General features: G+C 41.2%; 4 protein-coding genes across 5 annotated transcripts; 1 reads left to right on the forward strand and 3 right to left on the reverse strand.

The window, feature by feature from the left end:
* Positions 1–61: 61 nt before the first annotated feature.
* Positions 62–3,627, reverse strand: wfikkn1 (WAP, follistatin/kazal, immunoglobulin, kunitz and netrin domain containing 1). Its single transcript, XM_046405045.1, has 2 exons — positions 2,233–3,627; positions 62–2,112 (listed from the first exon to the last, which is right to left on the reverse strand). The coding sequence occupies exons 1-2, from the start codon at positions 2,497–2,499 to the stop codon at positions 595–597; spliced, it is 1,785 nt and encodes a 594-aa protein (XP_046261001.1). The 5' UTR covers positions 2,500–3,627; the 3' UTR covers positions 62–594.
* Positions 3,628–3,828: 201 nt separating this feature from the next.
* LOC124067606 (ras-related protein Rab-40C-like) lies at positions 3,829–8,592 on the reverse strand. Its single transcript, XM_046405121.1, has 6 exons — positions 7,891–8,592; positions 7,731–7,791; positions 7,565–7,625; positions 7,403–7,480; positions 6,952–7,174; positions 3,829–5,919 (listed from the first exon to the last, which is right to left on the reverse strand). Exons 1-6 carry the CDS (start codon positions 8,042–8,044, stop codon positions 5,618–5,620), a joined length of 879 nt encoding a protein of 292 aa, XP_046261077.1. The 5' UTR covers positions 8,045–8,592; the 3' UTR covers positions 3,829–5,617.
* Positions 8,593–9,000: 408 nt separating this feature from the next.
* On the forward strand, positions 9,001–12,173 carry zp3c (zona pellucida glycoprotein 3c). 2 transcript variants are annotated; one of them, XM_046405099.1, is made up of 8 exons: positions 9,001–9,615; positions 9,728–9,834; positions 10,044–10,147; positions 10,829–11,012; positions 11,096–11,219; positions 11,300–11,388; positions 11,524–11,597; positions 11,871–12,173. In XM_046405099.1, exons 1-8 carry the CDS (start codon positions 9,058–9,060, stop codon positions 12,038–12,040), a joined length of 1,410 nt encoding a protein of 469 aa, XP_046261055.1. In that variant the 5' UTR covers positions 9,001–9,057; the 3' UTR covers positions 12,041–12,173. The 2 variants fall into 2 exon arrangements, with proteins under 2 accessions (XP_046261055.1, XP_046261065.1); XM_046405109.1 differs by lacking the exon at positions 11,096–11,219.
* LOC124067590 (inositol 1,4,5-trisphosphate receptor-interacting protein) lies at positions 12,144–14,494 on the reverse strand. Its single transcript, XM_046405087.1, has 2 exons — positions 14,391–14,494; positions 12,144–13,983 (listed from the first exon to the last, which is right to left on the reverse strand). Exon 2 carries the CDS (start codon positions 13,970–13,972, stop codon positions 12,221–12,223), a length of 1,752 nt encoding a protein of 583 aa, XP_046261043.1. The 5' UTR covers positions 13,973–13,983; positions 14,391–14,494; the 3' UTR covers positions 12,144–12,220.
* Between the last annotated feature and the right edge of the window lie 725 nt (positions 14,495–15,219).

Consider the following 15,219-nt stretch of genomic DNA (forward strand, 5'->3'; position numbering starts at 1 on the left):
TAAGAAGTGCTCTGCAGAGGGGGGTTTTTAAGAGACAATGTGCTGTACATTTGATCTTGAAATCAGACATAACAACAAAAGGAAACCTAGATAAAACACCTATGTATACAACTAAATATAATAATAATAATATAAAGAATACAATACAAGATAACAATGATATAAAAGAAACAAACACAATATAAAGGTCAATATGCTGCAGGTTTCTATATCATTAGCATCACAAGCCACATCACAAGGTAAGCATTCTTGCAAGTTGATCAATCTGTGTGACTGCTATTCTGGCTACTCTCTTATTTTTCAAAATATAAATGCAGGACATGTCAAAAGAAAGAATAACTATATTTCAGCTTACTTAAGAAGAGCATATATCTAGTACAACTGATGTTGTAATTAATGTATATTGTACATACAAATGGTCTTCCATAACTTCATTATACAATATAACAGGACAGTACTTTGCCTTTTGAGTTAAAGCGCTGGTATTAAATATCAGCTTTTCTTGTTGCAGTCCAGATACTTATCTTGAGTGCTAAAAGTAAAGGTGACCACAGACCCTCTGTGGGCTACTAAGACTTATGAGTCCTGGGACTCCTAAGATGCCTCGCAGGTTTTTTTATTCAGAACATCACGTAGCTTTTTGAGTCTGCGTTCAGTTATAGCTCTCACATAGCTGTCGGACTGGATGATGGCCATGCCATCCTGCACTACACCCATCACCAGCAAAGGGTTTTCCTCCATGGTGATGTTGGGACAGGGACAGCTCCAGTCTATCTTTGCAATAGTCACCTCTAGATGTTTGGTATTAAAGAAGGTCAAGCCCATCTTTTCATCTCTCAGGACCTCTTCCAAGCTAAAGCGGGCTAGCCCAGAGTCCAGATCCTCCACCAGCTCCGTTAGCCGCCCCACAATAGCAAAGTCACTCCGGCATAAGCTGGGTACCATTTTCCCCTTTGCCCGGCAGGTCTTACAAGGTCTCCTTTTGGGCTGTGGACAGTTCGCCTCACACTCCTTCTTGGTGCGGAAGCTGTTGGCATTCCCATGGCAGCCACCATAGGCAAAGGCTTCGCACTGTTTCATGAGGGAATTCCAAGCCCAACGCGGCTCCCAAGCTTTGCAGGGGCCCTGGACAGCAGGCAGCGAGCAAATGCCCATCCCCTCTCTCTGACAGGAGGCTTTGCACTCCTCATAAGTCTCAAATCGATTGCGGCTGTCGTCACATCCACCGTTGCTGAAGGCCATGCATGAGCCCAGCTTGCTGTCATAATACCAATCCACATGGCGCTCACCACTGCACACCCTCAGATCTACTTCAGCCAAGCAGTCTGCTGGTGAGAATGGCCGCCCCATGAGCATCTCAGGATCTTCAGAGAAATCATCATCAGCCCGACGGATGACAGACAGCGGGTAGTCTGCACGAAGAACACCTGCAGAATTCCGCGCAATGCAGGTGTAGATCCCTGTATCCCACACTTGGGCGTTGTAAATGACAAGCTGACCGATGTTGGTGATGACCACATTGCCGTACATCTGGTCAGGCCTCATGATCAGGCGTTCACGTCGTTCACTCTGTTTCTCCCATGTTACATCGGGTCTGGGGAGTCCAATAACATCACAGTGGAAGCTGACTGTGCCTCCAACGTAGATGGACTGGTGATGAGGGTTGGAGTACAATGTGGGGGGCATGGGATCCTCATGGGAGGATGTTGGGGTGGGGTTAACTGTAGTGTCCTGAGGCAGTGGACTGGTGTGGGGTCCAGCCAGGTAGAAGCGGCAGGTGATCACAGTTAAAGTCACCCCACGGATGCAGGCCTCTGCGTCCATGTAGCAGCGGTTGAAGTAGGTGAGTCCATCTGAAGCACAAGTGAAGTTGGGCTCCTTCTCACACCGGTCCTGGCACTTGCAGATGGGCTGTCCGTCCCAGATGTCACAGACTGCCCCCTGCTGGCTGCATATAAAGCCCTCACAGGTAGCGATGGAGGTGGGAGCATCGTCTCCTTTTTCTCTACCCTCCCCGTCTGGCTGGGCGGGGGTGCCATCAGAGAAACGCGCAGCCACACAGCTGTTGAGGCCACACACGTTGGTGCAACATTTCTCAAAATCAGCACAGTCCTGCACGAACACAACACGCACATTAGACAGCATTTTTGAAAGCAAATTCAAAATGAGCAAAACACAAAATGAACTAATGATTATGAGAGTAACTAATGGGGATAACATAAATAACTCCACCTCGTCGACGTTGCACTCCCTCTCGCAGGTGCTTTGCGCATCAACCCACAGATTGGCATTCAGCTTGTTGGGACAAAATCCATCGTGTTTAACCTTGGATGTTGCCACACTTGCACACAAAGAAAGTTCGAGTAATTCGCAAAGCAAAAGCATAAACAAATATGCACGCTTCCATCCTAATAGTATTTTATTTGAGCGGGGTGCATTATGCCAACTTTTATCCTTTATACATCTATCCTGCAAAAGTTGTAGAGGGATTTTACTCATTATTGCTCTTTTGCATGAGTCGCCCACTGAGTAAATCCATTCCTCCGTCAGGTCTTCAAATTCGGAATAACCTAAGTGTAATGTCGATTTTCAAAGGTTGTCGTCCGTTTTGTGCGCAGAGGTTTCGAAAATCACTTTTCTGCGCGCAGAGGAGAGTTCCAGCAATCCGAACAATCAAGACGACTTCCCATGCACTGGACATCTACTGAACAAAAACGCAAAGAAAATATAGCCTCGTAGCACGTTTAAAATGTAACGGGCGTGTATGAAACACTCGTACTGCTGATCAAAGTAAAACCCTTGCAACAACGGGTAAACTCTCATTCAGGCCGATTCACCGAACGGCGAAATAAGCGAACGAAAAGTGCACAATGAGAGAGACAGACGCAACATCAGCCTTTCAGAGTGTGAATGGAGGTGGAAAGGGCAGCCCCTCTGACCGCCCCCATGGTCGTTCAGTGTCTGAAACTCTTACGAAGCAGCACCATGCTCTAAGCAACTGGACAAACATTGTAAAAACATCAAAGAAGACGTGGGGCCGTAGTGGCAAGCTGTCCCACCAACCGTGCGCACGGAGCTACACATTCCGGTGAGAAATCCAGCGTTAAATGTGCCCAGACAGAATTTATAGAGGTGTCATTCATAAATAAGGCCATGGGTGTTTTGTTGCCGAGATCTGTAGTACTTGTTGGTCAGAATATGATCTTAAGTTATAAAAACATAATTCCAAATGTTTTATGCAATGCTAACTGGTAAGCATGCCCATTTCGTGCACAACTCTGTTAAATGTCGCCTGGAATGCAAGGAGGAAAAACGTGAAAACCAAACGCGGGGCGTGTCGTATCATGTCTGGCAAAACATGTTGTTTACGTCCTTCTTGTCCAGACGTCGTCAATTTACCACCGTCCCTCATTCACACGAAGCTCAGAGATGCCACGGTCAGGTGGGAAGGCGTAAAGCGCCACATTTTCAGTGGAGTGCGTCCCATCTTTGTCCCGGCGCAGCTCAGAGGCGATGAGAAGCAGCACCCCTCATCTTTTCTTTGGAAGTGACCCCGCAACCTTTGCGTGACTTTTGACCGCGCCGCATTCAGGAGCTGTGGCTATGTGCCGGTTATCCAAAACTGGCCAATACCGAGAGTGCAGCTAATCAATTCAGCTCCCCCCACCCCTCCCGGCACTGGGTTTTATTACACTTGGGCACCAGCGGTCCCGGACTGCACAAAGGGTGGAAAAATATTCCCACAATTTCCACAGCAGCCGTGATAAATGTTTAAATGGAAATTCATTTCATCACAGCGCGCAAGTTGATGAGAACACAAAGCAACCGTGTAGTTTTACCCTTTATTTGGATGGGTGACTGTTCTCAATGGAGACAAATTATTATAAATCGCGTATCCAAACCTTTAGACACACAGCTCTGATAGCAACAATCAGTATCAGACATTTACATATAGTGCTTTAAATGTTCTCTCAAGAGTTCTGTTAGCCTACTGTACTGCTCCCAAAACACCACATAAAACATGCACCATTTTTTATGCCCTGGATGATATTATCACAGACATGTAGCCACTGGAAATATTGAAGGGGTAATACACCACATGATAATCAGAGGTGGAAAGGAAACTGAGATTTATATAAGAATAAAAATATATTTATGTAGGTTACCTCAGTTATTAAAAAGAACTACACAATTAGTTAAATCTGAATTTAAAAAGGACTTCAAGTCCATCTAGCATTCTTGCATTGCTAATTCAATGTGTAGAGTAAATATTCCCGCTGTAAACGACCAGACTAAGAAAATAAGAATCAACCTAAGCAGCAAAAGTAGAAATACTCAGGAGCAACCCTCAATAAAAATATTAACTCAGCAGATGACTTTCCACCTCTGATTCTCACGGTCCCACATATTACCACATGGCCACAGAAAAGTAGCAGATGAATATTGTTTTACATTCATAAATACATAGCATATATATAAAATATTCAAAAAGCAATCAAATTAAAACAGTCCTGTCACCAATGTCTAGCGAGTTTACAAATTCCTGTTAAGAACCAAGACATGACTGCAGCACTTTCTCAAGGTAAACTGCCATGAGTTTGTATCATCAGCACCAAAAGTTAACAGGTGTACACTGATCATGCTGTTGGTGGTGGTTTAAACCAGTTAAAGCCATGATACAACTGACAATATTAGGTTTAGAGGCGGCGAAAACAGCCTGAGAAAGTAAACAGATGTTCAAACTAATGACTGATGAAGATGGAGGGCAAATTCATTTGGGCTGGAATTTAGGGATACCACAGGAAGTCTTCAAAAGACAACTTGGCTCATCTATGCGGGACAGTTTTAGAGATTAAGTAGTGCTAGACTAAGAGGGTCTTTGAAAGGATAACTCCTCTGATTTTTTAAATCCAGGACTATTCTGTCTGGGACTATTCTGTCTGAGGGACTAGCCTCTCTCTGCTCCCAACATTCAATATAAGCTGGTCTTAATTAAAACTTAACTAATCAGAGTTTTAAATAAGTAGCTCTGTGCCCTTGAGGTTGCAAAAGGAACTTTCCTACGGCGGACGGAGACCAAAAACCACACATATAAATTGCACACCAAAGCAGATCTCCAACAGCATTCAAGACAAAACAAGCATAAGAAATTCCTCTCTGAGATCAATCACCAAACACAGACCACACCAATTAGCACATACAATATATTTACAATTTGAAGTCCAATGTTAAATACAGTAAACAATCCTTCTCCAAATAAAAAGATAGATAATGTCCCTCCACTCATTTATAGTGTTAACAGGCAAGTGATAATCCTTGATTCACATCTGCTGGTTCCAGCAAAATCTTGTTCGACTTGGTCACAGTGAGACTCTGTAGTAAAGAGTACAGGTAAACAGACATCCACAAGATGGCACCAGCAAGCGCAAAGAGAACAGAAGCCAAACTGACCATCCAAGACAGGTTTCCCAAAGGTCAGGGTAAGTTCACAGCTGTATCCCTTTCTGGTGAAGACTGCAAGTAGCTCTCCATGCTATTCTGTGCCCCACGTGACCTCTTGGAGCAACAACACCTTTAATACTGGCCCTCAGGAGGCAACCATTAGTCCACTCCTTCACTATGAAATCTTACAGTTCCCTTTAGAGGATGCTGATGAGTTCTTTGGAGGACTCTGTGGAGGCCTGAATGACTTTGAGCGCTTCAGACTGTTGGCTTTGCTTCCTCCACTGCTTCCACCTGTGGCTGCGCTGTTAGCAACTGAGTAGGAGCGTCCATGCATCATGACTGCATTCATGCCGTTGGCCATGGAGAAAGACTTGAGATGGGACTTGATGGCCACAGGCAGGGGAAGCTTGTCAATAAGGTGCACTGGTGTGCAGGAGACAATCGAACGGCAACACAAATCTTGGAGACTGAAGACTGAGGAAAAGAAAAGGGAATATGAATGTTGTGACTGGACGTCATGTGACACATCTAAAACACAAACATTTAAAAACACAAGATTACCAAGGCTGCTGCTATCAGTATTTAAGTTTTCTTTCGTTAACTCAGTATTTATTACTTCATTTTTTCAGCCCTTTTTTTCAGCTCTCCATCAATGAAGTTGGAATATAATATTTACATACGTCTGTCTCATAATAAGATATCCGATTAATGACTAACATACAAGTTTGATTTTTAAATAACCCATTTTTGTTTACGATGCAGCATTTCCACTAAGAGACAAATTTGATTTTTCCTGTACTCATGTGTTGTTACATTTTTGTTCCAGTTTGTCCTGAAAAACTAAAATACACCTGAAAGACAAAAGCTATTCTAACAATTAGTTAAAGAAAGTGCAACTTGCACTTGTGAGTGTGAAATTCTATTCAGACTGACATAACAAGTAAAAAGGAGATACTTAAGTGCCACTACCTTGAAATGGTCGCTATGGAGCAACACTAGGACTACTTTCTACCAAACAAATAGTACCAAGGGAAACCACTCACAGCGACTGTCGTGCATTATTAGAATGAGTAGTCCACTGTGTTGCAGCCTTGACGTATGTCTGGATTATTAGCTTAATGTTTGTAATTCTTTATAATATTGCATATGGTTGCAAAAATTGAATGAGGGGAGCTCTCCAGGACAGATGGAGGTGATTGAGACGCAGTTACACAAGCTACAAATATTTATCTGTATAGAGTACATGTGTCCAGACAAGTTTCTATCCAGTCTAAGAGTCATATTAGCAGTTGTGGGTATCAATCATTACAATTTAGGAAAATGTTTTGAAGAGCACAAATGAATGGGTGGCAAATATCTCCAAATCTGGACAAATAAAACAACTTTCTGTAACAATCTGCCAAAATGCCTATCATTTGTACAAACTGAACATTATTGTACTTCAGAAATAAAGTAAAATTCCTAATGAGACACAAATGGCATACAAAAATAATCCATCAAGCTCACCTCTGTTGGGCCTCCAGAATTTCTCCATCCCGTGCCTCATCAGCACAATACGTGAAAGTTCTGTGAAGGATTCAATGACGTTGAAGTTGCACAGCGGACTGACTTCAAAGAATGTCATGCTGTTTTTTTCTGCATAAGCCCTTGCCTGCTCTGTTGGCACCTGCCGCTTGAAAGCAAGGTGAAGCCGGTTGCCCACCAGGATCCTGGGTACACCTGGGGCATGCTGACAGAAACAAACAATATTGCTCCTTTAATTTTTAGGTGATGCTATCCAATTCTGTTGCATCTCTTAAACAGAATTTTTAAAAGCTATTATACACCTCTCATTCTTAGTTGCACTATTGGACAAGGGTCTTTCTCTTGGATGGAAGCCAGTAGACACAGGATATACCCCCTCCCCATGCATTTCCTGCATTTCTTTGTCACCCACAAATAGGTTAAATGGTATTACCTCATCAATTTCCCGGATCCAGCGGTCAATGCCATCAAATGACCAGCCGTTAGTGATGTCATACACAAGTAGGATACCCTGTTGAATGAAAGCCAGATATGTTTACATATACAGATAATTAAAAAGGGGAAAAACTCCTCAACTGTCCTGACAAGTCCTCACCTGTGCTCCACGAGAATAAGACCTAAAGATAGTGCAGAATCTGCCTTGACCTGATGTGTCCCTGTTGAAGACAAACACACACACAAACATGCAAGTCAACCAAATATGCTCCGTGTTAGTTCATTATTGCAGCAATTCCTGACAGTTCTATACTAAAAACACTTACCACAACTCTAATTTTACTCTTCTCCCATCCAGCAGAATAGTAGTCGTCTTGTAATCAATTCCTACGATCACACGCAATATAAAGTTAATGTTGTTCATTAAAGGCTGAAGAAAAATTTCGTTCAAAAACAAGTGGAAAAAAATCAGAGATCTCTACTCACCACTGCTATAGGCATAGGGAGACTCTACTGATCCGTCTTGCAAACTGTCCAAGATTTCTCCCTTTCCGACATCGCTGTCTCCCACCAAAAGAAATTTCAAGAGATAATCGTAACTCTTGACAGGACTACTCTGGGTCCCCATCATCCCACGCATTGGATCAGGATCACAGAGAGCTTGATAAGCTCACCAGACGTGCAATGGTCGGGGCAAGGGACAAACCAGACGGTCCCCAAGAGCGCTAGCTAAGACAGGCGACTGTTAACCTGAACTAACCAGCTAGCTGATGCGCTGCATCCGATTTACGTGAATTCGGTATAACATCTATGGCATTAAATAATTTACTGATTCGAGTCGACTTCGTCAAACAAACCGTTATTAGCACGGGAAGGTGAGTCCATGCACCGTCGGTTTAACGTTAATGTTCGCACTGATAATCAAAACAACCTTAACGAGCTGTTAGCCTGTTAGCTAGCTAGCTACCATAAAACGATAACGCATTCTAAGCCAAACTGAGGATACAGTAAAGGCACATCTGTTCAGCTCTATTTAAACCGATACTCTACCAATCTCAATACGACTGTTTCACTTTATTTAAAAAGAAAAAAATCGGCAAGAGACATTCAGCTTCCGAACACAACGTCTAGTCGAGTGGGCTGTGTTGGAACTTCCTGATCTTGACGTCATTAGCTGCGTAATATCCGGGTGTGATTTAAAAAAACAAAAAAGAAAAACTGTTTACAACTTGTTGATTTACTCGTTTTGTTCCCCAGATTAATATTCATTGACCCTAGGGCCACTCCCCTCTTTAGAAATGGATCTTATGTAATTAATGTGCTTTGAGAATTATTTTTAAAAGTTTTTAGTCAGATGACTATGATTTTTTAAAACTTTTTTATTTTAGTTGAATCGTAATTTTATGTCCAGATGATCCTTAACTGCACTTACATTTATTTTAATGATATCTTGGTTCTGTCACCCTTATTTTATATATGATAAAGATATAAGGGTGATTTTTATTGGTCGCCTGTCATTTTTAGTTCTTGATTGGCATTTGCAGCAGCTGTGGGAAATGTCGCATGATTGCAGAATACAAAAGCCAAGTGAAACCCAGGTGTCACACACAAGTGAGGGGTCAGCTTCAGTGGGAGGCAGCTGCTAGTGTGAAAATGGAGATGATGTATGCTGGGCTTTTATTATTGCTCTTTTGTTCTGCCTACAGTTATCAGTTTGCAAGTGGACGTGGGTATGGCTTATCTATGCAAGATCCTGATTTAGAGTGGGAGAGACTTGAGACAGCGAGTGGTGAAGGAGCGATGCGAGCTTCTGCACCTCAGCCCAAATTCTGGAGGAGTACCCCAAGTGGTGAATCTCAGACACCTGAAGCAAAGCAGGTTCCTGAGTATGTGATTGTCACAGCATCCCAGGTCCAGAAAGAGCTTTTCAAGCCAGAAAAGTCTGCTAGACCCCTTCCTAACTCAGTCAGGGAGATGTTACTTGGGGCTACTATTGCACCTAAAGCAACCGGAAGCACAACATCTAGGAAAGCATTGGTTGAAATTTTGTGCCATATTGACAGAATGTATGTAAGAGTCAGGAAAGAGGTCTTTAGGACTAGAGATGCATACAAATATTTGAAACTAGGGACCTGCCCTGTTAACCAGGGTACCAAGGAACATTACTACCTTTTGTATCTTCTGAAAAATGACTGTGGGTTCAAGAAAGAGGTGGGTACAGGTGTTTTTATTTCTTTATTGTCAGTAATTACAATCTTCAGCTTCACTTTGACAAACTAAAACTAAAACTAAAACTAAAAAACAAATATTCTGTATGTTCCAGAGCAATGTAGATAGTCTGTCAGTTCGCAATGTGCTCCACTACAAGCCTGTTGGTCCAGTTTTAAGGGAAAAGCCATTTGACATTCCTCTGCAGTGTAAATTTCCCAGGTAAGAATTTTTTAGAATCTTTCTTTTTTTTTTTTTTTTAAGTTCTAGATTATAACTGTCTTTATCACTTGGCTACCGCCATTTCATGTTGGATCTAATTTTGGATTTCGTCACTGGGAGTAGTAGTAGTAGTAGCAGTAGTCGCCGTCAATAGGCAAATGTGTCATTTTTCAATTTTGTATTAATGAGTTTTCACTTGACTGTTGCAGGTTTTTTCACTCCTTTAAAGTTGGTTTCTATCCTAAACTACAAGGAGGCACAGTTTTCAAAGCACTTCAACCAAAAAGTAGTTTTACCATTACTCCTCAGGATGGTATGTTCCTGTTTTTAAAAATGAATTCTCTCTGTTAATATGTTCATGAGCTCTTAACATGCAAAGCTGCTGACCAGCTATTTACCTTGGACAAAAGGGGGGAAAAAAACCCAAAATATTGTACAATATCCTTGAGGTCAGTTATGTAACACCATGGAAACTGGCAGCTTAAATTTTAGACTAAGTAGTACAAAGCCCTGACGAACAAATTGGATCACTTAATCTTTAATGGAGTGAATAATTGCCGATACCCACCCCCACTTCTCAAATCTGTAAGGGTTTGTATGGGGGTGGGGCAAAGAAACTGACTGAGCTTGTGGCACAAGAACAACACTGGGCCTTGTTAAATTTTAAATTTGATCACAAGTACACACTTGTATTTGACATCAAGACACAAATGATATACTCGAAATTAACTCAAAGCTGGAGTTTTTTTAGTTCATACATTTATTTATCATTTTAATCCCACCATAGCAAGTTGTTCTGAAATTTACTGTTCACATGAATACAATGCAGCATGTATTTAAAGGTATTCTCAGGAATTTATCACTGCAAATTCAGGCAGCTAAGAGCTCATGCAGGGGTCAAATATTTCTACACACATGTCAGACATGCAGCAGCTTTCTTAATTTGTTGGCATTTAAAAGTGTTAAGTCATGGATGTCACTCTTTTGTACACAGCATTGGGCAATGAAATAACAGGTACCAAAACCTACATCTTGGGCCAGCCAATGTACTTTGAGGCCAAGCCACCTGACAGTACTGCAACATCTGGAGATAAGAGGATTTATATCAACAAGTGCTTCATGACACCCTACCAAGACCCCAACTCAAATCCTAAATATATAGTCATTGACAACCGAGGGTATGATTTGAATTATTTCATTAAAACGGTGTGTGTATTGCTTGATGGTTGGAGGTAAATGTGCATATTCTCTCTAATTGCAGTTGTATGATTGATGGCAAGGTATCTGACCAGTCAAAGTTTCTCACTGGTACCTCAAAGATGGTCCAGAAATTCAGTGTGGGCAGCTTGATTTTCAAGGATGTGGTTTCCACTTCATCTTCACAGGTGCTGTCAAGAGCTACAGTACTCCAGATCTATACAGTCTTGCAGAAAATGTATTAACACAGAAACCCAATATGTTTCAGCAACTCTATATGCACTGTGAGATCTCTATGGGGAGTCTTGCACCAACTCAGAGTTCAAAGACTTGCAATTATGATCCAGCTACCAAAAAGTGAGTCGACTCTAGTAAAACATCGACAGACTTTCAGATGTTTCATACGTGACTGACAGACAAAACTTAAGCTTTTGTCAGCATTAAGTTATATTTTGAGTATAACCACCTGTTTTTAATTTGTTTATGGTTTAGGTGGAAGGAGCTGTACGGTGATGACTCTGTGTGCACATGCTGTGAATCCACCTGCTCCTCAGCACAGCCTAAAGGTAACTATCCTTTTTATTTTTTTCCTTTTTTTCCCAAAGCTGTATACATGATCTTCAAATTTACACAGGGATTCACTTGTGTGTTGGTTGATTCAAGAAGCATTTTGCTGTCATGTACTCAATACTACCAAAATCCTTTGCATGGTTATTCCTTATTTGAGAGTCGGACAGTCTTGCAGATTTTTTTTTTTTAAGGCATGAAATGTAGTATAAATGTTTTGCATAATCTTCCACAAATTAAGGCTCGGAATTGATCATGTCATATTTCAACAGCTTCTAGGAATATGATCTCCAGCCACTCTTGGCAGGTTGACTTGAGCAAAAAGGATGGATATGTGGAGGTTGACCCACAGATGAAATCCCTTGACGACTCATTCAGTTTGGAGGACCCCGACATGGCTGAGCATAGAGATTTTCTAAACTACTGGGAGGATGATTACTAAAATCCATGTGGAAGTGCTCAGGAATTTTAAATAGTCATTGTTCTTGTGCTTAATGTTTCTACTGCAAATATGCCATTACTTAATGTTTAGACCTGAGCTCATCTATTACAAATAAATTTAACTCTTCAAAGCATGTTTGTTTTTTGTTTTTTTTTGTTTTGTTTTGTTTTGTTTTTTTTTTTAAATGAAACATTTGGTACTGTCATTGCACCGATCAACATAATCATGTATTAGCATGTGTGCATTTTTAAGCATTTCCTGAAAATGCATGATGGCATCTCTGTAGATACAGTTGTGTACCACAAGGGGATGGAAGAGATTCACAGTCTTTGCTTGAGTAAATTCAGCAGGGAGTTCAATAACCTTCTGAGTTAAAGGGTTCCCAATAAGCACATGATGCAGCAGCTTTTTCTCAAGGCTTTTCTCCATGAAATCCAACAAGTCTCGTAGCCTACAAGCCACATAGCTGGGTTTCCACTGTGATGAGTCTTTGGTCAAAAGCAAATGCATAATTGCAGTTTTAAAATGAAAATCCTTGAGAGCACTACTTCCTGAGAATGCAGACTGTCTCTTGAGAAGGAACTGTGCAATTTCAAGAGTTTGATTGTGGCATGTGTTCTCAGGCAGGTGTTTAGACATGTGCTCTAAGAAATGATCTTCATATTTGGTCAGGGAGAGGGTCCAGAAAGTATCCAAGTTGTTTGAGGAGCAAGATGTAATGAAGAAATAAGCATCAGTGTTGAACTTAACCACAGGATTCATGGTGAAAGTAATCTTCCTGCCCGATCTGAATCGAACTACTAGAGCACCTGGAGCGTCAATGTAGGGAATGTTCAATGCAAACTCATACTTGTGTGAAATGAGTGCCCATGCTTGTTTGATGGTGCTCTGAAACCATCTGGTAACCTGCGATTTTGACAGGTATGGGGAGTTTTTCATGCAAAGAAGGCCATCACAAGCGTCAGTAATTTTCACCTGTGCTTTCTCAGTCTCACAGTGCAGCAAGCAAACCATATCATCTGCATTAGGAGACTGACAACTGCAGCCATTTTGGACTTTATTTTCCACCAGTTTTATTTGACCACACACTTGCATATCTGGCAAAAGGTCACTTGCTTGGTTGTTCCAGAGCAGACACTGAAAACTGTACGGATCAGATGGGCTAAAGGGGACAATAATATCACATATGTCCACCATCTCAAAGTCCTCCATCACCATACCACCATTTCTATCACAGACAGTCTTCATGGCATCCAATAGATCACCTGCAAACCCCTCCAAAAACTCATCATCCTTCCACTTCTTTTCAGATGAGGCCTTAACACATTTAGAGTGAAATCGTCGCAGAGTGTCGCTGTCTGGTAGTGGCAGTTCATTAGCTTTGTAGGTCACTGGGAAAGGCCTGGTTTCTTCATGTTTAACGTGGGTAGTACCCCCGAGGAACTTCTTAAACAAGCGGATCATGGAAATAATGGAGAACGTGTTCCATATGTACCAGAGGTAATCCCTCTCCCAGTCAACAATGGCCTTCTCTGAAGTTTCCTTTTCTGATGTCTTGATCTGAAGATGTGACCCTTGTTCTTTGGAGTCGAACACAGTCTCGGGTTCAGTTTTGGAGCTCTGTGGCAGACTCAGGTCTGAGGCTGTCATAAAGTGCCTCCCTTCTGGTAATTTGCCATCAGTACTGTGTTCCTCCGAATCTTGTTTACTAACAGTGGCATCTTCTAAGACTGATTGGTTTTGCTGTATCACTTCCTCATCAACAGGTGCCATTTTGAGGTCCCGTTTATCGCTTTCTTTTAGCAGCCTTTCTTCATACTTTTGCATGCTCACTGTGGTGATATCACCCCTCTCCTCAACCCTGGGGTCATCCTTTGGATACGTAAGAAGACCCAGAGCCACCACAAACACTCGAAGCAAAGTATCTTGCATCTTCAATACGTCTGTGAACAAGTCAAATGGTATAAAATATAAATTGTTGCAAATAATTTCAGTGAATTGAAAAGTGGATTAGTATTCTTTGAAATAGGTCAAAACAAAAGGCTGAATAAAAACCCATGCAGTTATTATTATTATTATTTATTTATTTATTTTTTTTTTAAAAAAAAGCTCTGTGAGAATTGTTCCGACTGACAAATTTCACAATGGTGCAGCTTACAGATGAAGCTACTTCCTCAATAGCCTGTAAGCATCCTTTCTATAATTGTAAAATTGTAACACCAATTATTACTGCACATATTATTAAAGGAGAAGAACAACAATACGCAACAAAAGAAGTGAAAAATTATATAAACATTGCAATGTATCGGTTGTATGTGAATAGGTAAAAAGGAGGAAGCAAGAGACTAACCTTACAGAGCCACAGACTCAGTGATCTCTTCCTATTTTAGATGTATTTGTAGGTCTTCCGTCACTTATTTCCTGCACACCCTGCCCATATGCTCTGCTGTGACACCTTCCTGTGCAATACACAGAAGAAAAGAGATAGCACAGACTTCCTGTAAGGTTAACTGACTGCATTTATGACATTTACTCTGAGTCACTGAATGAATCACACAGTTTAAATGACAATATATATTTGTATTACATTATAAAAGGCCAAACATGAGGTCACATTGTTGAAACTATGTGTGGAAAATGGTTTGTCTCTGTGAATAGCTGAGTAAACCCCTTCCTTTTCTCCTCTTGTGGGCTTTTAACTGGTTTGTCGAGCTCATTCAATGGGTGCAGTTGATTTAAAAGAGCTATATGAAATAAAGTTTTAAAAACTCTCCTTTGGAGATTTAATAATTATTATTTTACACATGTGATAAGCTGCTGTTTATTTGTTTCTGGAAACAGATTGAACCCTCATCTCTTAGATAACAACCAAATTTTCCAGCCAAACCCACAGACATTTGAATAGTTTGAGACCATTTTTGCATGTCCTGATTGTTATGGCTACAACTGCACAACACTTCATCCCAGAGGTTCAGGTAACTTCTGTAACACTACCACATAGCACATTTATACAAGTAAGAAAAAACATGAATATGAATAGTTTTTTTGAACACTGTAACAGTTTTTGTTTTGTTTTGTTTTTTGAGAAAGTGTCCTGAATGAGCATCTTTGTTACATTACACTAAACTCCATTGTAGGGAGGGGCATGATGACAGACAGTGTGGTTGGGTTTGAACATC

The sequence above is a fragment of the Scatophagus argus genome, chromosome 2 (genome assembly GCF_020382885.2).
Source record: "Scatophagus argus isolate fScaArg1 chromosome 2, fScaArg1.pri, whole genome shotgun sequence".
Classification (NCBI taxonomy): domain Eukaryota; kingdom Metazoa; phylum Chordata; class Actinopteri; family Scatophagidae; genus Scatophagus; species Scatophagus argus.